The sequence below is a fragment of the Musa acuminata genome, chromosome BXJ1-8 (genome assembly GCF_036884655.1).
Source record: "Musa acuminata AAA Group cultivar baxijiao chromosome BXJ1-8, Cavendish_Baxijiao_AAA, whole genome shotgun sequence".
In the NCBI taxonomy this organism is placed as follows: domain Eukaryota; kingdom Viridiplantae; phylum Streptophyta; class Magnoliopsida; order Zingiberales; family Musaceae; genus Musa; species Musa acuminata.
Window position 1 is genome coordinate 6,412,228 of NC_088334.1, and position 26,654 is coordinate 6,438,881.

At 35.7% G+C, this 26,654-nt stretch overlaps 1 protein-coding gene across 7 annotated transcripts; it reads left to right on the top strand.

The window, feature by feature from the left end:
- Positions 1-328: 328 nt before the first annotated feature.
- On the top strand, positions 329-25,870 carry LOC103994280 (protein SEMI-ROLLED LEAF 2). 7 transcript variants are annotated; one of them, XM_065078498.1, is made up of 21 exons: positions 329-526; positions 622-725; positions 1,667-2,087; positions 3,136-3,210; positions 4,557-4,672; positions 6,216-6,330; positions 10,790-10,918; positions 11,411-11,458; positions 15,514-15,713; positions 15,792-15,988; positions 16,090-16,385; positions 16,536-16,685; positions 16,784-17,206; positions 17,331-17,480; positions 19,099-19,174; positions 23,707-23,828; positions 23,947-24,141; positions 24,277-24,408; positions 24,499-24,627; positions 25,228-25,428; positions 25,526-25,870. In XM_065078498.1, exons 3-21 carry the CDS (start codon positions 1,953-1,955, stop codon positions 25,670-25,672), a joined length of 3,036 nt encoding a protein of 1,011 aa, XP_064934570.1. In that variant the 5' UTR covers positions 329-526; positions 622-725; positions 1,667-1,952; the 3' UTR covers positions 25,673-25,870. The 7 variants fall into 7 exon arrangements, with proteins under 7 accessions (XP_064934570.1, XP_064934568.1, XP_064934567.1 ...); XM_065078496.1 differs by lacking the exons at positions 329-526; positions 622-725 and adding an exon at positions 1,381-1,558; XM_065078499.1 differs by lacking the exons at positions 329-526; positions 622-725 and adding an exon at positions 3,941-4,003 and having other exon boundaries at positions 2,027-2,087.
- The last annotated feature ends 784 nt before the right edge of the window (positions 25,871-26,654 follow it).

Sequence of the window (26,654 nt, forward strand, 5' to 3'; positions counted from 1 at the left end):
ACGTTGACTAATAAGTATTCTGAGTCAAAATTCTTGGTTTTTCTTATACTTCTTTTTCCATCCAATCATACGGCAGATTCTCAACTAATGCAAGTGATCATAAAAGATGCATGGAGCTCGTAATTGTTAATAATAACTTCAACTTTAGCAAACATTTAAACCCAAAATGGCAACAAAAAACAAAAACAGAACAAAAGAAATATCTCTCGATGACACAACTGCTCTTCTAAGTGCTCCTCTGTCTTGAAGCTAAAGAACTTGATTGACAGGTGAATCACAAGCCATGATACATCTTGGTCTTTGATTTAGGTGACAAGGCCAGCTGAGTACAGGGAATGCAAGAAGCCAAGGAAGCCAAGTGACAGATGACTTGTGTCTTTTGAGGAGGAGCATCCTGGCCTACCATGGATTCTGTCACTGCCGAGGCTGATGGCTGTAAAGGCTTCAAGAATTGGATTTTTGTGCCCACTGAGAACATGCAGTGCAACCTTTCTGCAAGCTCACAGGAAATTCCAGGACAAAAAAAGTAATCTCTCTCAAAACTCTTGTTTTAGCACCTCTAATCACTATTCAAGATAAAACATGGGGTGTTCATGGCAGAAATATGTCCCTCAATGACAGTGATGTTGGCTGATGAAGACAACCTGCATAGTCCTCCACTGACCCATAGTGTCATGACAAACAAGAATCATCAATGGATCTGCAACAAGACAAACAATTACAAGGTACAAGTCAAAGAGATGCCTATGAGATAAATCTTATATAGGATAATAATCTTTTTTATATTTTTATAAATTTATTACATCTTGACTAATGTTTTAAATATGATATCGTATGTTTTAAATATCATACGATAAGTATTATCGATGCTACCATCCATATCGATCTTTTATTGAATCGATATATACCGTTGTATCGATGGTACGATACGATATTATAAATCATGATCTTAACATATCAGATATGTTTATATATATAGGAAGAAATTAAAATCATTGTATGACATAATACATAATAATTTCTTTTCAAATCATACTATAAACTAGTGATTTTCTTTTAAAATTAACATATAGTCTTTTAAAAAATTATTGATAATTTAGCTTTGAAAATCTTACTGATAAGGATAGGGAAATTTATTATTAATTAAACTAAAATAAAATTTTGAATTGGAATATTAAGATTGATGCTAAAATGATTTAAAAACCTACAATTACAAAATAATAAAATAAGAAACAAATAAGTAAAAAAAAAAGATAAAGAATTCCAACTCCAGACTTTTCTTCCTTGTCACTCTGTCAAAAAAAAAAAAAAATGGTGATTTTATTGGCCTTTATTAGCCATCTGACATCATATTATATTTGTCTCAAACTTCCGATTTAACCTAATTTTAACGGCTCGGCCAGTCTGCTTTCGATTACACTCATGTAGATGGAGCAAATAATACCTCCAATTAGACATCAAATAGAGAGAAGCGTCGAGGGGGGGATCTCAAGCGTCTGCCCCGCTTTGGAGTCGTCAAATCGAGATCATTTTTTTTCGATCTCTCCTTTTGATCTCGGTTCGGTCTCTTTTGTCGTGAAAGAATCGGTTTTTGGAAAGAATTCACCGAGAATATTGCGTTATTCTTCCTTTATCTCAGATTGAGGGGTCTTAATTTGTGTCGCAGGATGATCGCCATTTTTAGGGGAAATGGATCCGATCAAATAAGGATTGTCTACTACGGGGTTTCTTAAACTACACTGAGGATTCATCTGGTTTAGTTCTAGCTCCAATGCTGTTTAGGTTAATGCGGTCTTGTGCTGAAGAGGGGTTCCGTTGGCATTGGGTTAGATTCTTGGGGGAATCCTAAAGTTGAATCGAGCAGCCCCTGGCTGACAAGATTTCCGAAAGAAGTTTTGCTATTTTGTCCCATTTCTTGACACAAGTTTGTAGATTTTGCTTGGAGGACGAAAATGGGGGTTATGTCGAGGCGGGTGCTGCCGGCATGCGGCTACCTCTGTTGCTTCTGCCCTTCTTTGCGGACACGTTCGCGGCAACCCGTTAAACGCTACAAGAAACTCCTCACGGATGCCTTTCCTCGCTCTCCGGTTAGTTTTCTCAGTAATCAGGAAACTTGTATAGTTCTTTCCTTCATGGCTTTTGGTGTTGAAGCTTCGTCTCAAAACTATTGTGGATGTGCCTCACTGTGTCAAATACTTTTTTGTTTGCTCATACTTACTTAATCCTACTTCTGGGCTTCAAGGTCTCTGAAATGTGATGTCGGGAACTTGGTTATTTGTGTCCACGTGGAATGAGCAAATAATACTTGCCAGGAGTAAATTTATTCTCGAACCATAGGATCAAATTCATCTAGATTGCTTACAACATTTTTCTGCTAACTCCTTATTGATGGCCGACCAAGCCTATTAAGCACAATTTCATCCTGTGTCACAATTAACTACAGAAAGGACTTATTCTGACAAGTATGCATGTACCAACCTTTTCATCTCACAAGATATGGAATGATGCCGTGAAGTGCATTCTTCTTATTCATAAAATATGACATTGGATTGTTGCATTGTTGCATTTCTTGCATCCATAACAGGCCGAGTCATCCTTTCTGAGCAGTTGCTTGGCTAACCAATGGCTCCAGTCAAATTATCTTTTTTGAAATCAAGAGGTGGCCAAGTATATGAGAGGCACCTGCCATTGCAGGTCTGGAGAAGATCGATGCACAGTATTTTCAAGAATATAAATAACTTATAGCTGGATATTACATGATACAGTCCGCTTTCTGGGACATTCGACTCTATCTTCCATCCCACAAAAAAGGAGGTTAATAGTTAATACAACTTTCAATTTGAAGTATCCTTGATCCATGTTCCAACTTTCAACTATAACCTTGTATTGAATTTTTGTAATTTGTAATTTGTAATTTTTTCTGCTAGATAGTGCTACTAAAGCTCTTTCCTGTTACAAAAGAAGTTTTCTTTGTGTCTCACCTGTATTGTTGATACATTACCACCATAAAAACAATTTGCTTTCATTTGCTTAGAATGTTATTTTTTTCTTTCTCTGAGTAGGTGGAATAGGCATCATTTTTTCATATTTTTGAGGATTTTGTTTGCTAACAGAAGTTTGTTTGTGGAATTACAGGATGGAGAACCGAATGACAGAATGATTGGCAAGCTTTGTGAATATGCTTCAAGAAATCCGGCGCGCATACCAAAGGTACATCCCATCTTCATTATAGTGTTTGCTGCATGTATTAAATCAGCTCGTTGAATTTTTCGACCTGGATGTTTCTAAACATAATATGGTTTTTCTTAATGCAGAAAACATGTAGTGCTACTGAATGAATTTTAAGTGTCAGCATTATGAGAACCCAAAGCAGACAATGTTACCTTAGATTCTAAAACTTTTATGTGGCAAAAATTTACCTCTGGGGAAAGACTGATTCATTCGGATGGACATGAGGGTCAAATTCTCTTGCATTGCCAGAATCCATGTTGTACATTTGAAGCAAGTTGACCTCCTTGCTTCCCTCATGGTACAACCCTCTTTTGCGGAGGCCCCTTTCCTCTTGGTCCACAGAGATGCCATCTTTTCTTGTCACGTGGTATACCTGGCATAAATGGAGGCATTCCAAAATTACTTTGTTGAGTTTAGTGTAACAAAATTTTCTTAGGGTTATTATCCACCCGTTATTGAATGTCTAGACTTCAGGATGGAAGTGGAGATATGAGTTTATTGTCATCGAAGAGATGAGAATCCACTGAAATTGATTGATGACCTCTCCCTCTTGATGGGCATATTGTTTCATGTGATGTACCTATCATTTGGACTGTTTTTTACCATGTTTTGATAAGTTGATCTTGAATATTGTATCATACTTCCCTGTTTTGGTGGATTCATCATATACTAGTGTACTGTATGAGCTCAAACTAGTACATATTGCCAGGTACGAGCAGTGTTATCATTCCATGGACATGTACAGAAGAACCGACAAATGACATGAGACTTAGTAAGTGGCTGCATGAGATGAGGAATGCTAAACCACGTGAAATGCAAATGCAGTAGAAAGAAGAACGAACAGAACCTTTAAGAAAGCAAGACATCTATCTTACAGGGTTTGGTGATTGATTAAATTTTCAGCTTTTCATCTAAATAAGCACCACCAAGTTTATGTTGAAGTAGATGTAGATAATTAAACTGGATTTGTCCCCTAACGGAGCTAGACAGCTGTTTGATTACTTATATCTCTAAGAAAAATGCGACCAAGTTCTTTCTTGAATTAGATCATTATATTTGTGTTTGGGAATAGATTTATCTCCTTTTGAGTATCAGACATTAGCATTTAGTTGCGTTCACTCTTTTTCAACGATTAGCAACATTTCCTTGGTGGCTTGCCAGAAGTCATATATACTTTCTCAAGTCGTAGATCCAACTAGAACATCTAAATTTCAGATGTTGATTATAATTGATGACAAGTGTATCTATGACTTGGGGTTTTTATTATTTTGATGAAATAAAACAATAGAATTGTTCTTAGCAAATCTTATTTATTATATCTTCAGATCACAAAGTACTTGGAGCAGAGGTGTTACAAGGAATTGCGAAATGGGCAATTTTCTTTGGCAAAAATTGTGCCATGTGTTTATAGGAAAATGATAACTTCATGTAAGGAGCAGATGTAAGTTTATTATGCATCTTTTTTTTTAGAATATGGAACTAAAGGGTAATTTGTTTAAAAGTTTTGCTTTAATGTTTACAATTCTGCATATGCAAGTTATTGGACTTTTTCCCATCTTAGTGCTTGCTTTCTAGTTGAGCTTGTTGTGACTTGCTAAAATATTTTGACTTTTGTCACTAATGACATGGTTGCATCTAAATTGTTGCTATATCTGCTTGGCATCTGCCTTTGGGGCAAAGTCAGGAAAGTGCAACTTATTTCATTAAGATAGTGAAATAAGGAAAAAGAAATTATCAAAACCATTATCAACCTATTCCATCACTTGATGAATAAATTTACTTGTGATACTTTCAACAGATTTGGGGCAACTCTTTTGTTGAACCAGATTTATCCGTGATACTTTCAAGTTTCAACAGACTTATGTTGGTTTTGTTGATCAAGACTTATGGCTGGGCCTGTTTTGTCCTGCCTCAAGCACAACAATCCATAGGTTTCCAACTATTTGGTTGGCTACAAGATTTTTTTCATGCCATTGAGCTCTGGTAAAGGTACTACATTAGTCAACTGGTAATAACCTATCCCCATAATGAAAATCAGTAGGGATGAACTTGGTTTTTGTTAGTATTCTTTGCTTATTTATTTTATCACAATAATGCTTAGGAATTTAAAATAGCACTTGCATACACAATGTGTTGGATCTCACAGGAAAACTTAGAACTTATTAACAAAATTATGTCTTGTGAATGAAGTTTAAAAGCATTTTGATCATTTTAATTTTTCAAATATTGACTGAAAATTCTTTTAAACGTTTCTTTGGAGATGTTTTGAAGCTTTGATCATGCCTCATACCAATTGGCACAGCCCATTTATCCAGTCCTAGTATGGTTCAAGGTTCATAACTAATTTGTATATGCCAAGGCATGCTAGATTTATTTCCATACTCCTCTTCTTTTAATGCTATTTTTTCATTAGACTTGTATCATTGGTTATATATTAGGTGCATTTCAATTTACTCAGGTGTAGTTTTACACTTTTGCTTGAACTTAATAGCATGAAATCAACTGACAAACAGGAACATGACATACTAGATTGACTTACTCTTGCATATTTACAGTATTCAGTGTCTATATACTATTAGAAAGAAGTCACACCTATCCTGTACATTGTTTACAAAAGCATGTATAATAATTTCCTTACTTCCCTTTTGAGTTTGGAAATCATGTGCAGTGTTTGTTGATGAGTTAAATAATCTTGATGATTTTATCTAAGCAGAATATATTTTTTCGTTGTTTATAACATTAGAAGCTTTACTTTTTTCAGGTTTATATGACGATGAATGTTGAAGGTTTTTTTTTTTATGCAAACAATTTTCAAGTTCTTTTAACATTGTCTATAATGCACACTGTTTTTTTTGTAAAATATGGTGCTTAATTTATTTACATGAACTCTTGAATGTCTTTAGGTTTTAGGTTGAAGTCCTTGTATGTGTAATTTGGCCTCAATTGACCTTCTAAATCTTTCATTTACTTTTGAATGCACCTAGGCCATTGTATGCTACAAGCCTGTTGAGCATTGTGCAAACACTACTTGATCAAACACGACAAGACGATATGCGTATCCTTGGTTGCCTTGTGCTTGTTGACTTCCTTAACAATCAGGTAATTCATACAGTAATTTTGGTGATCCTCGAACAATTTCTGCATTATGACATTTTACAAATAGTGAAAGAGCTATTGTTTTATGAATTTGTAAGAAATGCAACTTTAGTGAGAACATCAATAGATGTATTCTTTTTTTTCCATAGAAGCAGGCATTGTTATTTCATGGTAGAGGCATATTGATGCATTTTTTGGGATAGGAAACTTTTGTTTCATGCTGGTGACTATGCCAATCTGTGCTTGCAAGCATAGGGCCAACCAAAGTTCACAATTTTGTTTACCAATAGTTTACCACTAAGGGCTCGAATCGCTACCATACCGGGTGTAGCAGCATCATACATACCGAGTTTCAGAAGAAAAAAAATCTAAAGAAAAGCTACCATCTGGCTTTACAAGTCTTGTACCAGGCATACCATCTGGTTTTCCCTGGTTTGCATATTGATAGGCTATTAGACTAAATACAGCCTGTACCGAACGATCGAACCGTATTGCAAAACTTGGAGCCTGATCTAGTTGTATGTTGGCACCTCTAGCATAGATTGCCATGGCATTTAGTAATACACTAATACTTATTATCATGGTAAAGTTTCAACTCTACTGATATGCCCGTTGGAATGGTAATTTTTGATTAAAAAAATCAATAAAAAATTAAATAGAATGCAAAATCAATTGATGGCTATATATATATATATATATATATATATATACACACACACACACACACATGGTTTTTAATACCGTTTCATACCACTCGATACGAACGATACGTACCAGTCCGCTAGCTCACCGACACGCGGACTGCCCGCTACCGGGTGGTATCAGCCTGGCTATGGTGAGGTGAGACGAGGAAGAAGAGGACGTTCGAAGAAGAGGGAGAAACATCGAGAAAGAGGGAGAAGCGTCGAGAAAGAGTACCGCAGAGTCACCGATGTGCCGTCACTAGTGTCTTGATGAACCTGAGCCCATCGAACCTCAGTGCGAACTTGTCTTCCATGCCCTTTCTCGATCCTGATCCGAAGCCGCCCTCCCTCGACGACCCCGATCCAAGAGGTAATAACGAGGAGAATCGTACCTCTTTGGAGGGGGAGTTGGAGGCGCAGGGATCAGGGGAGGCGACGGCGAGAGCAGCAAAAGAGGCGCTCGCGTAGAAGGTGACGAAGACCCCGGCCTTCTTTATCTCCGAACGGTCTCCTTCGTCCACTGCCGCCGTACGGAGAACCTTCCGATGTTGATGTTGTCTTTCTTCTCCCCACCTCCTTGACGTCGAACGTTGCAAGCGAGGCGACGATGTCTAGGCGATTGCTTGGTACGTTGTATCTTCTTTATATATATATATATATTGATTTTTTATTTTTATATCATTTTGTATATAAAAAGATATATAATTTATATATTAATTATATATATATTATATTATTTTTATATATTTAGTACCGCTCGATACTAAAATTATTTTTTATATTATTTTAGGCGTATCGCTTGATACGTCGTATCGTATCATACTAAGCAAAGCTCGATACGAAATTTCAATCATTGCATATACATATATATGATACATACATGTACATATATACACGTATATATGTATATATATCTATATATATGCGTGTGTGTATATATACATATAGGCAAGCTTCCAAGACAAAGTGATTTTGATTCAAGGATTAAATCGATTTTATGACCTTAGCATATAGTCCAACTTTCTTTATTGGAAAGCTTGTATTTTCCATGTTTTACATGGATGAACAATGAAACAAATTAATATTTATCTGTTTTGGAGATTCCAAGATGGAAATGATTCTTATGATAACAGTTGAATTAGGAGAATTGTTTAAGAGAAGTGCCTATATAGAAAAGATCATTTATGGGACTTTCTAAAGTAGTGACCTCATTTCATTATTTCTTTTTTTGTAAGTGAGGCCAAGTATATATTTAACACTACTAACCAGACATTCAAGATTAATTAGAGTTGTCAATCTTCCTATAGGATTTAGGTGTACTTTGTTTCTTCTTTTCATATGATACCACCATCTAGCTTGCAAATAAGGCTTGTTTATTTTTCTTTATGAGATAGACTGATGGCTTAATTGATAGATAGGGCGAATCCAGAACACACGACTCTTACCATTTTTTTTCTAAAGCATCTTGATGAGCAACCAATCTTATCTATCTTTTATTTAAATAAATTTGATTAATTTAGGGGTTATTTTGTATATCATAAGTTGCCACATGGCAATATATTGAATAATTTTGATCTAGTTTCCTAGTTTACTCAAGGAAGAAGAAAATAAAGAAAAATCAAATTATGATTGTGATTGAAGATTCAAAATCCTGATAGAAGATTTTGTGAAGATTAACCTCTACAAGGATGGTTAAAAATAAGATTCTAAATCATTCATAGAGTAAAAACATGATGGTTAAAATGGCGAGTGGCGTCAGGAGTATTGTATGACCATCGGATACTTCTGAGATTAAAAGAAAAAATTATAAGATTGTTATGAGACTAACAATGCTTTATGGATCTAAGTGTTGGGCAATTAAGAAACAATATATATGAAAAGTTTGTGTTGCTGAAATGAGAATATTGAGATGAATGCATGGAGTAACTAGGAAAGAGAGAAAAATAAATATTATTATTTGTGAACAACTAGGTATCGCTTCGATAAAAAATCAAATGAAAGAAAATCATTTAAGATAACATGAACATGTGCTTAGGAAACCTTCGGATGCGATAGTCAAAAGAGGGGAAATGATTAATGCTAATGGTATGAGGAGAAGTAGAGGAAGACCTAAAAAAACTTTAATAGAAACTATAAATAAAGATTTAATTAAACATATGGATTTTTACAGATTTCGATGATGACAAAAGATCTCTGTAGTCGACCTTAAATAGTTGGGACTCATGATTTTGTTGTTATTATTGTTGTTGTTGTTGATCTTTACGAGGATGGAAGCATACTAATCAAGAATATTATCTTTTTCGAAGGAAAGATCAAATCATATACTTGATTTGATGCAATTGTAAATTTTTCACCTTTGCATTTTCTTTTTCTTTTCTTGTACCTAGCCTATAAAAAGGGGCTAAAACATTGTAATGCATTGATGGATCATGTTTTTTTCTCACCTTGTGTGTGAGTGGTGCGAGGCCACAATTATATTTCCGATGGTTTTATTCCATCATCCACATGTGAGATATATGGAGGTACGAGGCCTTCATCTTGGGAGTTTGCTTCTTGAGCTAGAGCGAGTCTAGTGGTTATCTTTTGTTTTCTATTATCTTCGTATTATTATTTCTTTTCTTTTCTCTCTCTACCTCTCTATCATCAAAAGGAAATCTACTGCTACTCGTCCTACATCACATCTAATATATGATTCATCCTGTAACAGATGCTTTAGAAAAAAAAATTAAGACCTTACTGGCCATTGAGGGGAAACATGTCAAGACGAGGATGTGAGCCCTGCTAACCTGTTAGTGTGATTCCTAGTGCTGGAGTCTGGTTTTTTCCCCTTTTCTCCATTCTATTCCTTTTATTGATGATCGTGTATTTCTTTGCGCAGAACTTGTATATATTGTTGATAGTATTCCATAGCCAAAATTCCATAGCTTCTTTATGTCATCTTGCTTCATGACTAAAATAGATTGTTAATAGCACTCTTCCAGAGTCTAAATCCAATGACTACATAATGTTTCTTTTTAAATTAAAGTTTCAAATTTCACAGCATGAGGACATGCCTATGATGTGCCAGCATGATATGCGTTGGTGCCTGTAAACATGGGCTTTGCTCTAATTTGGAATAATGTTGTCATGTCCTTGGTGTGGCATGACACACAACCCCTGGTTGATGCCATTCTGGCAGATTATATCAGAGTCAGCACGAACTGAAAATTAAACCCATGGGATTCATTTTGTAATTTTTTTAGCTATCAAAATCTTGATATAATCAAATTTAGTTTACAAGAGAGTAGATCAGTAGAATATTTACAAAAGAATGTTTATATTTTTTAATTAAAACATGGATCATTTCTGAAGTTTGAAATGCCACATTAGTATCTTTTTTTTCTTATTTTCCTCCTCTCTTCTCCCTTTTTCTTCCTTTTCTTCTTTTTCTCTCCATTTTTCTCCTCTCTTCTCCCTTTTTCATCCCTGCTTGCAAAACTTTGTCAACTTCCCACGCCCCATTCACTGGATGGACTGGTCTGTTAGCACTCCTGCTTTAAAACATTCCTAGTTACCTCTAAGAACCTCTTTTTCACACCTGTTCTACATTAAATACATAAAATTCAAATATCTCACTCGTGTTTTGCTGGGCTGCAAAGTTTGTTTCTACAGCTTCCAGAACTTTCTGAGAAATGATAATCCTCCACTATGTAGGTGTCTTTATCTTCGGTGCAATAAAATTTAAAATTGTCATTCATCAGATGCAACTAATCGTCCCATTATGTTATATTTTACGACAGGTGGACAGCACATACATGTTCAATGTAGAAGGCCTTATGCCAAAACTTTGCCAACTTGCTCAAGAGGTAGGGGAAGATGATAGGGGACTCCATGTGCGTTCAGCAGCACTGCAAGCTCTTGCTTCAATGGTACTATTTTTGCATGAATCACATGCATGTTATCCTTCAGGAATTCATACTATATTGTGTATATCTGGGTTCTTATAAGATCACTTCAAAATAATATTAGTTGTTTGAGTCTACTATCTCATTGTAAACCCATGTTGATTTGACCCATAAAGATTGAGAAATGGAAACACATATTCTGGCCGTTGGTAGTGAACTCCGATGCATATTTCTTGCTGCTGTAGTTATTTTCCATTATAGATGTTGTTTACCTGGATATCAAGTTAATAAAATATGAAGAAATTTCAGTTATTTGTTTAAATTTAAATGACTTGTTCTATATTACTGAGTGGAAATTTAAGTTCCCTAAAATCATGTATTGGGACAAGTTGCATCTTCTGTTCCTTGTTTATACTGAAGTGTTAATCTTCAGTAATTAGAGTATTTTGTTTTATTATCTCCACTAGTTTCATCTTTCTGAAAATAGTTGTATCAGTTTGCTCCCTTCATGTGCAGGTGCTTTTCATGGGTGAATACTCGCATATCTCAATGAACTTTGATGACGTAAGTTCTTTTTTTGCCATTCCTTGTAGAGCTGCCTCAGTGTTGAAATAAGATTATTTTGTCCATGTTTACAATATAAGACATACTTTTATCTAAAAGGTTGTTATTTATTTTTTTTCAGTCATTGCATTTGGTCCATTATTATGTACACTTATTGTGTGGGGTGTGCCTGGCATCCTTCTGTTATTTTATATGCCTTTCCATTGCAACATTGCATGAAATGCTTATACTTGTCAAGTATGTAGCAGATACGATATGCTTATCCATTACTTGAGTCAATTTTGAGTTTTTAATGAGCTTGATTAACTATTTGCTTACATATTATTTTTGCCCGTCAAAATATAATGTTCACACTATTCTCAAGAAACAAAATTGGTGCTTTGATCAAGGATTGAAGTGCTATGCCTGCTTCTTACCTACTGGTGTGGCATCAATATCATCATCATCAATAAAGATCAGTTAAGACTGAAAAATAAAGCCATTTACCTTATGAGATGATGCCCGAGGCTAATCAGCTTCAGTCTTTTGGCAAGGACCATCGATTAGTCAGGATGGCAAGGGTAGAATATCTCTTAGTCAAAAGTGAGAAAACCTTGTCTCCAGATGGATAGATGTTGACACATGTCAATGATACCTGGAATATCGCTTTTGTTCTTTATGTATATTTTCTTATTTAATAAATACCTATTGTAATATATGGTTTTGATAAATTCTAACAGAAATAGGACTAGTATGTTTAAGGATTTTTTTTTTCATCCTCTCATGATTGCTTCAATCAATTTACTTATTTCACTGAAAATGAATCAGTGTTGCTTTAGTTATTCTTCAAGCCGTAGATTACAAGCTTGAGTAGTGGGAATAAAAAAGAGTTCAGCCTTTCCTCCTGTTACCTTGTATTTCCTTTTGTCATGTCAATACCTAACATGCCAGCATATTAGTTTGTGAACTGACTGAGAAGAGTTGCTATACCTATCAACATATGTTGGTATGGTGTAAATGTATAGCATTGGAAAGGTATTGGTCTGCTCTATGCCAATTTGTGCTGGTGGGAGTTGACATTTGACTAGGCCAATGTATCTAGCCTATTCAACTAGCATGAAAAAATTGTGCTGTGCCAAAAGGTTTTGGGTTACCTATGTTCTGTAAAATGGCAGTCCCTGATATTTGGCGCATAGTACTTTAGAGATTTAAACTGTTGGCCATTATAAACATTTTGTAATTTTTCTACATTTGAAGGTGTTTAAGGAATATCACTTTGTCAAAGAACATCATCATCCTTGCATTCAAATATGTCGAGGTAACTATTATATATGGGGACACTCATGTTTCTTAACATTTTTGTTGTGCATTTTAAGATTAATGTTTCCCTTTTAATATTTACTGTCATCCTTTCCTCTTAAGGAATCAAAAGATTTTCTTAACAAATTTAATTAAATTCTAAATTAGACATATGCTCTTATGAAAATTAAAAGAAAATAGTCTGTTCTTACCAAAGAGCATATCCAAATAACAAGGCGGCCTTTATTAGATTGATTATGCAGGAAGCGTAAAGAATTAATGAGAATCTTATTTTATTGTTCTGAATTGCTTAAATCTCTTATATTCATCATGTTGTCCACACTAAGAACAAGTTGCACTGTAACCTTAAATTTTTTTATAACTAAATGAGAAAATTAACTACAGAAGGAATCTCTTACTCAACGCTCACCAATGGATTTGAGAATGCTTGTAAATCACCATTAGCTAAAATGGAAAACTGAAAAGCCATTGTGAAACTGAGATCTAGTTTGTCCACCCATGTAGGGCTTAAGACCATCACTGTAGTCCTTGTAACGTTAAATATTGTGTTAACCTTGTGCCTATTAAACTTTGAATTGAGGTAAGGTCGCACAAACTTGCATGATTAATATTCTTATTAATTAATTATTCTTCTGAAATGAACCTGTTACTATCCTAAAATTTTGAGCTTACAACTGCTTGGAATGATGATTTTGTAGCTTATGTACCAACCGGTATAACCAATCTAACCAAGTGCTGGTACTGGTACTGGTCATGCCAACATTCATTTTGACCTTTTTAGTATTTTGTTTAATAATACCAGATGATATACCCATGGTTTGTCTTACCGGTTCGTACCGATGTATCGATCAGCTGTTGGTACGATACGTACCGAACTTTATTGAGCCATACAAAGCATACCGACACATCGTACATAGGGGCATACTGATGTACCATGTACCACCCATACCAGTCCCCTATCGGACTAGTATGTACCACCTATACCGAGCGATACGGCAAACCTTAGATATACTAATATGTGCTACCCAAGATACCGAATTACCAATACCAAACCAGTCTGATAGGCTAGCTAAAACTTATAAGACCAGTGTTTAAATCTTTGGTTAATAGTGTACGTTGAGTAATTAAACAAAATATACCAAGCTTAGAAGAGTAGTTCAGAAGCAAATACATAATGTCTCAGTCCTACATATTTGTGCCTTGGAATACACTTAAATTTTGTATTTTCCTACCTTAATTCTTGTTACTCTCTATGTGCACAAGGAATATAAATTAAAGCTAGGAAAATACGAGAGCCTTGTTTTTGTCTTTAAAGGATTAGTTTGTCTCTGTATTTAAAAAGATTAGTTTGTTAATTATATTGGATCCACATGGAATCACTTATTTAGATATATTATTGCAACATTTAAGAAAGTAAGATGCTTGATTATGTTAAATAATTAATTATGCATCTAATTGGGTAAAAGTAGATGGTGTAGAAGATACAGCAGCAATCAGTTCATTGGTATTTTTTGTTATGTTTAGTTATGTTTTTCTGAGCTTTTCTTAAATTAATCATACAGTAGTAGCTCATGTGTATTTTTAATTTGTCTTTAGTTGGTTTATATCAACAAAACTAGAGTGCATCAATTTGAATCATATATCATCCTGATTTAGGATACAACAGTACTATAAATTGTTGTGCAGACACCAAGTCTTGGTTCTTAGGGGATAGGGTGATCTTGGTATATAATGGTTTTGCATCACTAATTTGTATGGTTAACCTATCATGTCAACTGAATTTTTCAATGTGTCAATTTTCGGCCTATTCTTTAAGTTTAGGAACTCCGTTCTCCTAACATGGCTGACAATCAAATGTTCAAAAAGATATTTTAGAACTATAATAACTCCAATAAATCATTTTCACTGTTCATCTCTAAAGTTTTGACATATGATGATTGAAAGAATAAATAGTTTCTTTAGAGATGAAAAAGGATTTGCAAACATGCTGCATACCTCATCATCAAGAAAGAGTAATTATGATGGATTACTTTGAAAGCTATGTAATTGCTGGCTGTTTTAAGTCAACTACCTTGTGCATGGGTTGCCCATGCTATTTCAGCAGCATGAGGCCACAAAAAAATCTGTCTGTCTTCTTGTTTGGCATGTATTTAATATTATTTAATATTCCAATTATGAAGCTGCATGTGTGTGTGTGTGTGTTACTTGCAAAGTTGCAATAATTTGAGTTTAAGCATTCTAGACCATGTGTTATAGATTCTTTTTTATACAAGTTATTGGCTAGTAAACTATTTGTATCCTGGCATTTTATGTCATAGTATATTATGTAGGTCTCTTAACATGGGTGAGACAACCTAGATGGGGACCACCTTCTATGCATCAATATGGTAAAATTTTTAACTATCGTTAAGGATCTAAACACCATAGGTAGATTTTGGACTACCTTAAGAACATTATATGGGAAAGATTGTAACACCCTATTAGTCCTACAATGATGAGATCAACACTGGTTGAATTGAGAGGGTGCACCACTAACATTTTGGGCTTACCATTTCATTCCTCATGTTGAGGGTCATTCCACATGGGTAACTGGTGACATCTTTCGTTGTGATATGTGTGGACAAAGTTTGAATTAAGATTTTCCCTGGGTTTATACTTTTTCCTTGCTGTCTGTTTCCTAAATTCTTCTAAATGAAATGTTTGGTTTTCTATATTTGTTTGTTGGTTTTATTTTCCGTCTCTTTCGCTGGTAACAGATTGTCCTAGTGATCTTGGATAATTACGAGGTTCATCAAATGAGCTCAGGTAACAGTAAGCAAGATTTTCAGTGTACTCAAGATCAGAATCATTTGGAGGAAGTTGGCAGGGTAAAAGATGATGTTTCATCCTTCCAGGACTCTTGGAAAAAGGTCCTCTCAGTACCTCAGATCACAACCATTGAAGTTGATGCTGCAGTGTGAGAACCTTACTGTTGGTGTAATTTTTTCAATTGGACATACCCCTTCTTATTTCCTGCATCTTTATTTTTTGGTAGGGACTTGTCAAGAAGCCCTACATACTGGTCCAAAGTTTGTTTACAGAATATGGCTAAACTTGCCAAAGAAGCGACTACTGTAAGGCGCGTTTTAGAGCCTCTTTTCCGTAAACTTGATAGTGGGAAATATTGGTCTCCTGAGGAAGGAATTGCGTGTTCTATTTTATCTGAAATGCAGCTGCTAATGGAGAGCGCAGGCGAGCTTTGTCCATTTTTCTCTCCATTTGTTTTTTTGTTTTTCTAATTTTGGCAACCACAAGTCTTTCAAGAATTCAACCTGGCTTCTCTCTATTTTCAGGACAAAATAGTGATATGCTGATATCTACTTTAATCAAGCACTTAGATCATAAGAATATTGGCAAGCAGCTTATCATTCAGATCAATATCATTAATGTTGCCAGACATCTTATGCAGCAGGCGAAGTTCCAAGCTTCACTTTCCATTCTGGCTTCTATAAATGACTTGATAAGGCATTTGCGCAAATGCTTGCAATATTCAATTGAATCATCAAATATGGGTGATGATGATGGTGAAAAGTGGAACTCTGTCCTCCATTTTGCCTTGGAAGAGTGTCTCATACAATTAGCAAATAAGGTTCTTTCAGCTTCCAACTTCATAGATGAGTTTTGAATTAGATTTCTTGACATAAGATAGTTAAATTACTCCTTGAGAACTGATCGGTCATCAGGCATTGGATGTTCCATCACATTCATGATATGAGTGGCATTCTTTTCCTATTTGCAGGTTGGGGATACTGGACCTATTATTGATATAATGGCTGTCCTTCTGGAAAATATTCCTACTACTGCTACTATAGCCAGGGCAATAATTTCTTCCGTTTACCGCACTGTGCAGCTAGTAGCATCAATCCCTAACTTGTCATATCAAAAGAAGGTCAAATCTTATTTTGTCTCTCTATAATTTCCAATGTGATAGCAAAAAATGTTGGTATTCCCCATTTGAGGAATGTCAGTTTTGCATATATAATGCAGGCTTTTCCAGAAGCTTTATTTCACCAGCTGCTCTTGGCAATGACACACCCTGATCATGAAATAAGAGTTGGCTCCCATCGTGTCTTTTCTGCTATACTTGTGCCCACATCTGTTTGTCCTTGGTCAATTCCATTTATTCCACCTGCTTTTAATGGATATGATCCAGAAGGAACACTTTTGGTAGCTCTCTCAGGTTTTGCTTCTTCAGGAGCCATAATGGAGAAGCTCACATGCAAGAATTCCTTCGAGAATGTATCTCTATCTAATACAAAGGAATTAGATGATGCAATGGGAAATAGCATGGATGAGAGATGGCAAAAGTTTAGCGGGAACTTAAAGCAATATTTAGTTCACCCTTCTCCAAATGGCAAAAACCTTTATTCAGTGACTAATGGAAAATTTGTCAGCAGATCTGGAGAGGAAGTAGGCAGTGCTGGTCTTATAGGCACTAATATGATATTTTACTATCTCATTTCAATTTGATGGCTATTCTCATTTGCAATTGGATTCTATGACAAATTGCTCTCTCTTTTATAAACTTATGTAGGAGCTGATCCTTATGCGACTGAGTAGCCACCAAGTGGGTCTTCTTCTCTCAACAGTATGGGTCCAGGCAACATCACCAGAGAATTCACCTGCAAATTATGAGGCACTGGCACACACTTACAGTTTAGCTTTTTTATTTTCTCAAGCCAAGGTGACTACCTCTCGGACAGCTTTTTATGACTGATGAATAATATTTTGTGATTCCTTTTTCCATGTCTTGTCGATTTGAATAGCATCTTTTAGTGGCAAGTTGTATTGTTCTTTTTGGAAAATTTTGCATGTTCAATTTTTCCAGCTGTAACCGACCCAAGTACTTGGGACCTTACAGTTTGTTGTTGTTGTACCTTAAAATTGCCAGCTTAATCTTCACTAAGTTTCTTTCATCCTTCCTTCTCTTTATAGTCTATGTTTCTACTTTCTACTATCTGTCCACATGTGCACTCATTATTCGAGATCAGTTATCCAATATGCAGATGGGAGCATTTAACTAGGGATACTTACAGCTTCCATGTGCCCCAAGCATAAGCAACTTAGTTCTCTAGGCTTGACCAAGTGGTTTGCCATTCTAGCAATATGGACAACATGACTATGTATTAATATCTTCCAACATATGTGCCTAATATATCCTATGTTGTTCTTTAAATTCTTGAAGCACCTTATTCATAGGACCATAGGTAACATAATGAAGGGTTAGTTGTCGTTAGATCTTGGAGTCACTACTCCAGGTAAAGTCAGATTCTATTCTTTTTTTCTATTTTTGGATGAATATCATTATTATAGGTAGTGGCTATTTTCACAAGCAGTTAGAATCCTAGACTTGCATTAATGTTTAGGAGTCTTATTTATGAAAGAGATCAAATTGGCATAGGTTTTTGGGCTATTAGTTCACTAGCTTTGAAAGCTCCAGATGTCCTTCTAGGTGGGAAATGGAGCTTTGCCAGAATTTGCAGGCCTCTGGCTAGCCAACAACTGGTAAGGGACTGTCAGCCGAAGGGGTCTTGCCAATGGTTGGCTGGATGTGGTGAACAGAGAGACATTGAAGCTTTGGTACAGGTGAACAGTCATGCATCACCATTCACCTAGTAGTCTACCTAAGAGGAAGACACGAGATAAGTTACAGAATGAAATTAGGTGTCTTAATTCTTAAGTGGTCGGGATGTTTCTGAAATGCTTCAACAATGGAGTTTCAGCTAATTTAACTGAAACTCCTCACTTTTGCCTGAACAGGCTGGTCTTTCTATCAGCATGCCTGGATATAAGTGGAGATATGCCTGACTATAGCAAAACATAATTCCTTGTTTCCGAACATAATAGATAATTGAATTTAAATGTTTGTTAATATCACCATTGAGAACCTGTCCAACACAGACTTAAACAAGCTGAAGTAATGACCTACTGTATTTTTATTGTTGCTTGTTTGATTTGTTTTAGCAGTTTTGTAATTTGATAATTTATTTTCAAATGGGAGAGTATTTCACATTTGAAAATAAATTATCAAATTACAAAACTGCTAAATCAAATCAAATAAATTATCACATTTGTATTTTCAAATGTGAGAGCATGACTTGGAAAAGAGATGTTGTAGATGTTGAATACTATGTGAAACCAATTTTATCTTACATCTTTTACACAATTCAGTGCTTATAGTTATATCAACATCTCTGTTCCAAAAACCATTCTAGTGTGATCATTTTATTCTTCTTTTCGGTTTTCCAGTGATTAAGTCTTTTATTTTCATATTGCCTGAAAGTTCTATGTGTTTTTGTCAGAACTCTAGTCATGTAGCCTTGGTCCGTTGTTTTCAGTTAGCATTCTCTCTGTGGAGCGTCGCTTTAAAGCACGAAAGTGAGTTCCTTGATTACAGTGTTACTTGTTAGTTTCTCATTGGATATATGAAGCACAAATTAGATGAACTGTATCCATACATTTACTTGTAGGGATATATAACAGTATCTTAAGTTTCTCTTCTCCGCTAGAGTTTATTTAAATAGTATTCTATGCTACATGTGTTTCTTTTGTTCTATTGCTTTGAAATGTAATTATATTTTGTTCTATTATATAAAACAGCAAGAAGGTTTTTCGACAACCATTTGGATGCTTTAGTCTGAAACCCTATCTTTTTGCCATCACATTTTAACTAGATTGTTGTCATATTCAAGGTTTCAAATATCGTACTGTACCGGTGTATCGAGCTTTTCTTGGTATGGTACGGTGTATCGAGCGGCAAGGATTTTAATTTTGAATGATACCGCTCGTACCGGGGGGTACATACCAGTCTGCCAACAGATCCATACACAGACCGCCCGCTACCGGGCGGTACCGTCTATTGGGGTTGTTTCCGCCCTATTACCACTCGAAATTGGTCGGTGACGGTTGATTTCAACCGTCGCCGCCTGCAACCGAGCGGTATTAGCCAAGGGAGAAGGAAGAAGAGGGAGAAGAAAAGGGAAAACCTAGAGATTCGGTGCCGCTCTCCCTCGACGATCTTGATCCATCGCCGCCCTCCCTCGCTGGACGCCGCATATGAGATGTTGCCTCCTCGTCTGAGGAGACGAGGCCTCGGGGTCGTCGACGACTTCTCCTCATCCGTGCAGGGAGAAGCTTTGCGGGGAGAAGAAACCGAGCAGAAGAAACGAGGCGACGTCGCCCTTTTTTTCACGGGGAGAAGAAACCTTGCGACGAAACGAGGCGACGTTTCTTCGCCCCACGCGGGCAGAAGAAATGAGGCGACGTTGCCCCCTTTTTTTTATTTTTTAACTTTTATTATATATATATATATATATATATATACTGAGCGATCCGCCAAAATGTATTGCTCGGTATACTTGTACTGTATTGTATCGAGCTAAGCTCGATACTATGGTACGGTACGAAATTACGAACCTTGCTAAGCCGTATGCCTAAAATAGGCATAAAACCCTCCGAGAATACCTAAAAAATTGAAAAAAAAAAGAAGAAGAAGTTAGGATAGGGTTTTTAAGAATAGTATCGCATATCTTTTCGAGCTTTTACGAGTAGCCTTGTGCAAGGTTTGTAATTTTGGTCCGTTCTGGATCGTCCTTCTGTTAATATTGAATTACCTACAGAAAAATTATTTGAATTGTTAGATTATTTTGTATATAACTTAAACTTTAAGATTCAAATAAATTAAGTAATCACACGTGTAGATATACTTGATTCTACCACTAAAATGAACGATAGGCCTCTACGGGTGGTGGATCGGGATCCTTGATCCTGTGTAACTGTATATCAATATGATATGTTTGTCGGATCCAATCCTGAAATTGATCTCATGACATATTGTATTGATACACTGTATGTCATTGGTGTATCAATGTGGTGATAGTCGTAGGTTGATCATCATAAATTACATGTGTTTGAGGCAACTCCTGAGGCATGTCTTGGTGAATGTCAAAACTTCTACTTTCGCTACTGATCTGCTACTCTGTATCATACCGTTGTTCGGAGAAGTATGACCAACTATCACCATACTGCTGTTAGCTGTAAGATTCTCCATAATACAATGGCTGTGAATACGATGAGTTTCGTTCTGTGTCTATGTCGTGTATGCTCTATCGCATCTGCTCAAAATCATCCACTGGCTCAAAAGCATCTGCTCAAAATCATGTGAGTAAAAATGAGTTTGAGAGAGTTTAAGAGTGTGAGAGTGAAATTGATTGAAATAGGAGGGAGGAAAGGGCTTAAAAACTCTTGAGGAGGCCTCCAACGGTTAAATTGACCGTTGGAACGCTGTTACCATTTAGTAACGATCGGTTTCGATCATTACCACCTAGTACAAGTCTGTCATAGTCAAAATTTCAACCATTACCGTCCGGTACAACCCATATCGCCCGATACGAGGCCAAATACTTGATACCGCCTGGTAACGGGTGGTCCGCATGCCGGTCTGCAGGCGGACCAGTACATACTACTCGTAACGGGCGGTATGGTATGGTATTCAAGACATTGGTCATATTTGGACACCATAGATTGCATCTTTGTTGTTCTGGAATGACATGGGTAGCAAACTGTTGTGTTTATTACGTTGTCAATCATCTGAAATTTTGACAAATGGATTGCAGAAACATAAAGTTGGTGATCTGCACTTTAGCCTCCACTAATTATTGCAACTTAAGACTTGAAGATGCAGGCTTGTTCTTTGTGCAAAAGGCTAGGTGAACTTATGCTGTAAGATGAAACCATCATTTCCCGATAGTGAAACATCAAAAGTGAAAGAGAATCATTTTTACTACAAAGCATTTTGTTGTACATGACTACACATGCCTGCAAATACAATTGCAGGTGACAATAGATTCCTGCATGTGAAGGCCCAATTATACCTGTTTTTGTTGGCTACAATCAAGGTTTTAACTTTTAAATACCGGTTAATACCTTTTTCAGCTGTTAGTCGATCCGGTATGATACTGGTATACCATGTGGCATATTGATATGTACCATCCTATATCACCGAAAAATAGTTCAATACCAACTAATACAAACCTATGCAACCATTGTCAGTCAGTAAATACCAGTCGATACACACCAGTCCGATCAGTATTTGGAAACTTGGCTACCACTACAACTGCACTGGAAGGTTCAATCCAAATATTTGATTGCTTACTGGTACTGTAGTATGGTAATTCCCCCAGTTTAGGTGTTAAGGTAACTTCCACTGTCATAGCAATTTCTTTGTGTACTATATTTTGGTATATATTCACTGTAGGCTTGTAAACAACACCAACTTGTTGGCTATTATATATTTTATATTGTTTTTTATATATAACTTGGGATTTGATTAATTCTTTAGTTTACTTGTATCCTACTTGTAATTAACTCACAGGCATCTTGGTCACTAGTAAAATTGTAGGATTTGGATCTTTAGTTGCATGTGGACCTGTTGCAATGTCTACTTGCAGGCAACCAACCGCTTGTAATTCAGTTGCTTGCTGCAGATAGAATTCCAGATAACCCATTTGACTGCAAACAAATAGCTTTTACATGATGTATGAGAAAAAAGTTTAAGGTGATTGTTTTTTAAGGCTGCATAGATGATATTAGCACTTTTTATATTATTATTGAAGATCTACAAGGAATTTTTAGTTTGTGATGTTCTGAATTCTGATGAAAATGCAAATGAATCTGGAGATGATCATAGATATGTGAAGTACATGTTGTATGTTAGGTTTGAATGCACTTTTTCATATTTTTGAGATGCAGAATGGCCAAGTATAACATTTACTGTTGAAGTAGGTTCTCAGAGCGATAGCTTGAGAATCAGGTTGGACTTGTGTTGATCGAGGTAAACATATATGAAAGCATCTTGAGTTCATACCTTGGATCTTAGTTGGTCGCAATAGTCATTAAATCATGGAAACTAAGGTTTGGATGGTCTAGATATTTATATGATAGTATGATTGAACCAAAAATTTCTAATAAGGAAAAAACATTCCCCATAAGTTTTCTAGTTAGTTAAAATTCGAGTCTACAAAGTTTTAACCAAAATATTCCCATCAGTCTTACTCTATCATGGAATGCCAAGCCAGCTCAAGAAAAAACTACCTTTTTTTTCTTTCTTGAGCTGGTTTGGCATAGCATGAAAGAGAAAGATAAACAGTATATTTATATATATACTGGTTTCTTGATTTACATGGCACTTTGGGGCAATTATTTTCAACAAGCATATTCGTAAGGTTGAATATGAACCTATTTTTGGTGCTTGTTACCATATTGAGCTGTTGTTCTATCCCTGGTAATTTAGTTGTTTATCTAACTTTTACATTCTGAGTCTTGATTGCTTGTTTTCTTCATATTTTTGGTCATGCAACTTCTCAGTGAAACCTTTTTCTTTACCTGAAGAACTTTGTCTGGTGTTGAGTAGAAGAAACACGTGCTTTCTATTATCCATTAGTATTTATATATTAAACTTGTGGTTTTTGTGGCTGTAGGCATGGAGGATCTAGTGATCTTGACTGGAAAGCAATCTAAACAATTGGAAAATAGTACATCAGTCTTAAAAGGAAAGGCTGAATGTAGTGTTCTTGTTAGATATTTACATTTACATGTTTACTCTAGGTTACTTGTATCCAAAAGACAGAACTAGTGAATGCAGTTTGTTGAGGTGCTGATCTGACATTTTATGCAAGCCACATTCATAATCGACCTCAGGAATCTAATTTGTATAGTAAAAGCCCATGATTATCTGTGATACCAGGTCTTCTATCGTTCAACTTTCTTTTCCCCTTCATATTTGTCTCCATTCATTCTTCCGCAGAAAACTGTTTTTTTCATTTACACATATGGTTAATTCTTTTGATATCCATGTCATTAGTGCTGGAAGCCCAATAATTTTTATTTCTAATATACCATCATTGTTGAAGACTATTTGCAGCCTTCTCGTAGAAGATCTTTGTATACTTTGGCATCATACATGCTGATATTTTCAGCAAAAGCTAGCGATCTTCCAGAAATAATTTCTTCTGTGAAATTCATGGATGGGATGGTTAGTAATTTAATTACTTATATGCACTTCATATGTATATCAACCACAGGACAGCATCTGACAGTTTTGCACTGTTTCCTTTCTCTGTTTGGGATTCACATATTCAATTGTATTACAGGTTGATCCTCACCTTAATTTTTCTGAAGATAGCACGCTGCACGCAACCTATAAAGGATCTTGCAGTTATCTTTATGGTTCTAAGGAAGATGACATTGCAGCAATGGAGTTCCTTGAGAAAGTAGAAAGGGATGATAAGCAACTAAAAGAATCTGTCATTTCCCACCTAATGAAGAAATATGAGAAGCTGCCTGAGGTAAATCCATGTATATATGCACATGCTTTCAGCTTGTTGCCAAACTCTGATTTGCTCTTTTTTTTTTAAATAATCTTTTTTTCTATTTTAAGTCAACCAAGTCTGTAAGAAGATAAAGTTACTAATAAATTGCAGGAAAAACTAATATCTGTAAGAGAGCAGCTCTTGCATAAATTTTCACCAGATGATGCCCTTCCACTTGGTCCACCATCATTCATGGAGACACCTTATCCATGTTCACTTCTCGCACAAAAGGGATGTGATGAGGTACCTCTCTCTGAATTAGTTATGAATAAAAAGTAATATAATTTTCATATATTTCATCTCTTGATGAATTTCAAATTATTTTCTATACAGGTCATGACCCCTACTTTTTTGGAGGATGGAGAAACCTTTCCAGAAGCATTCAGAAGTCATTCGGATCAGAAAATGTCCGAGTCTGTGAATAATTTTGATGTCTTAAGTGTTAATCAATTGATCGAATCGGTATGTACGCTCTCCCAAACCAAGTGACAGCAATATGTTATATTGATGCCCAAATTCGGTCAGGTCAGCTAAGATTTTGATAGTCTATACACTTTTAAGTGAACTTTTAGCAGAACTACATGCAATTTAGCTGTATCAATTGTGATGCTATTTAATGACTAGGTTCTATTGCATGATGATAACACACAAAACATTGAAGACTGCAATAATGATGTTCATCTAGTTTAATTTTTTCTTACTCTTATTTTCTCTTTTGTTGTCTTCTATATCTCACATGCTCAGATGTCGATTAGAACCTACATTATTAACATATGACATAGTGATCATGTTCCTTTCATCATGGGTCTCTCTACAATGTCATTTTGGACAACTTAAGAAGCTCAAGGGATAATGTCATTCAAGTATTAAAGATTACAAACCTAAAAGGTTTATGCTGCAGATGATTATCAGATTTTAGCTCTTCTTGATCTTTGTTACCAAGTGACTGAGGAACTCTTCATAGTGACTCTATAGCTTGGCAAATAGAGTTGTCTATGGGGGTGTATGGAATATGGATATTCTCTAGGTTCTGAGGAGTCACGAAAGCTATTCTTGTTGCAGGTTATTGAGACAGCACGGCAAGTTGCTAGTTTACCAACTTCAACAATCCCAGTACCATATGACCAGATGAAAAGCCAATGTGAAGCCCTTGTGATTGGGAAACAGCAGAAGATGTCTGTGCTTCAAAATTTGAAACATCAGCAAGAAGACTGGATAGTTTTGCCAGAAGAGAACATTGTTGATTTGGTGGATATGCAGAAGGCACGTTTACCTAAATATGCCTTCATATCAGTTTGCTCATTTTCTTGGGATTATTTAACAGTAATAATTGTCTGCATCCATTGTGGCCTTGTAGCAGATACTACATTATCCGGAAGAAGGGCTAGAATCAGTTGAAAAGGAGCTCATACAACGTAGCAATTCAGTGTTGGGTGAATCTGAGCAGTCCTTCAGGCTGCCGTCTTCAAGCCCATTTGACAAATTCTTGAAAGCTGCTGGCTGTTGAGTAGATATTGAAATGGTTCGTGATCGATCTGATGTGTCATCGCATCAAAGGTTGTTGAATCTACTTTTCTTTTTTTCTCTGTCAACTTCTACTTTTTTTTACATGTGTTTGCAACTGTAAAGAAGAGGTGCAAGGTGTATTCGTGTTCTTTGTCCAGATAAATAATCATTCTTAAAAGCTACATACAACATATCTGCATCCTTGGTGTTGATAGTGTCTGTCTCATGTTTCAAGTTGCTGCATCATTCTAAATAAATAAAATGACTGTGAATATATTCTAAAATATTGAATGAACCTATGTCAACCTAATGTGATATTTGAATGATTTCTTAGTTTGCCCTTTTCATTCTTCCTTCTTTTCATGTTTGCTTTAGAATTTTCCTGTATAAGAAACATGATCGATGTGATTGAGATGGTGTCATAATCATTTGTTCCATATATCCAATTGACATCCATACTGATTCTTTATCTTTGTCTGAACTCATATGCTCTGATTAGAAGTGGACAGTGACATGGTTTATATTAAAGCTTTAAATGTCTACAAATCATTGGAGGACAGTTTTCTTCTTCTGTAGACAATGCTTACAGAATCACAACATCAATGACAAACACAAGCATGGCTGTATGAGAGAACTCCAATTAGAGAGGTTTCACTAGCAAGGATGGAATGTAAGGTTTGGAGCAGCATAATTTTTTTACATATTACAAGTTCAACACATTGGTAGGATAATGATGATTGAACCTTACAAATCTCTCTAAAGCTAACTGCATATACTGAAGACAGTAAAAACAATTTCAACAATGTGGAAAAGAAGAGGAACAAAAAGATTAAACCTAGTTACTAGTTTTTGAGTTCCAGTTAATCTGCATTATAACCATCATGATCATCTGAGAAATGTTATGATGTTTTTCCATGGGTTAGAAATGAAAATGGTACAAAAACATTCTGAAAGTAAATATATGTAGCATGGCAAACAAGAAT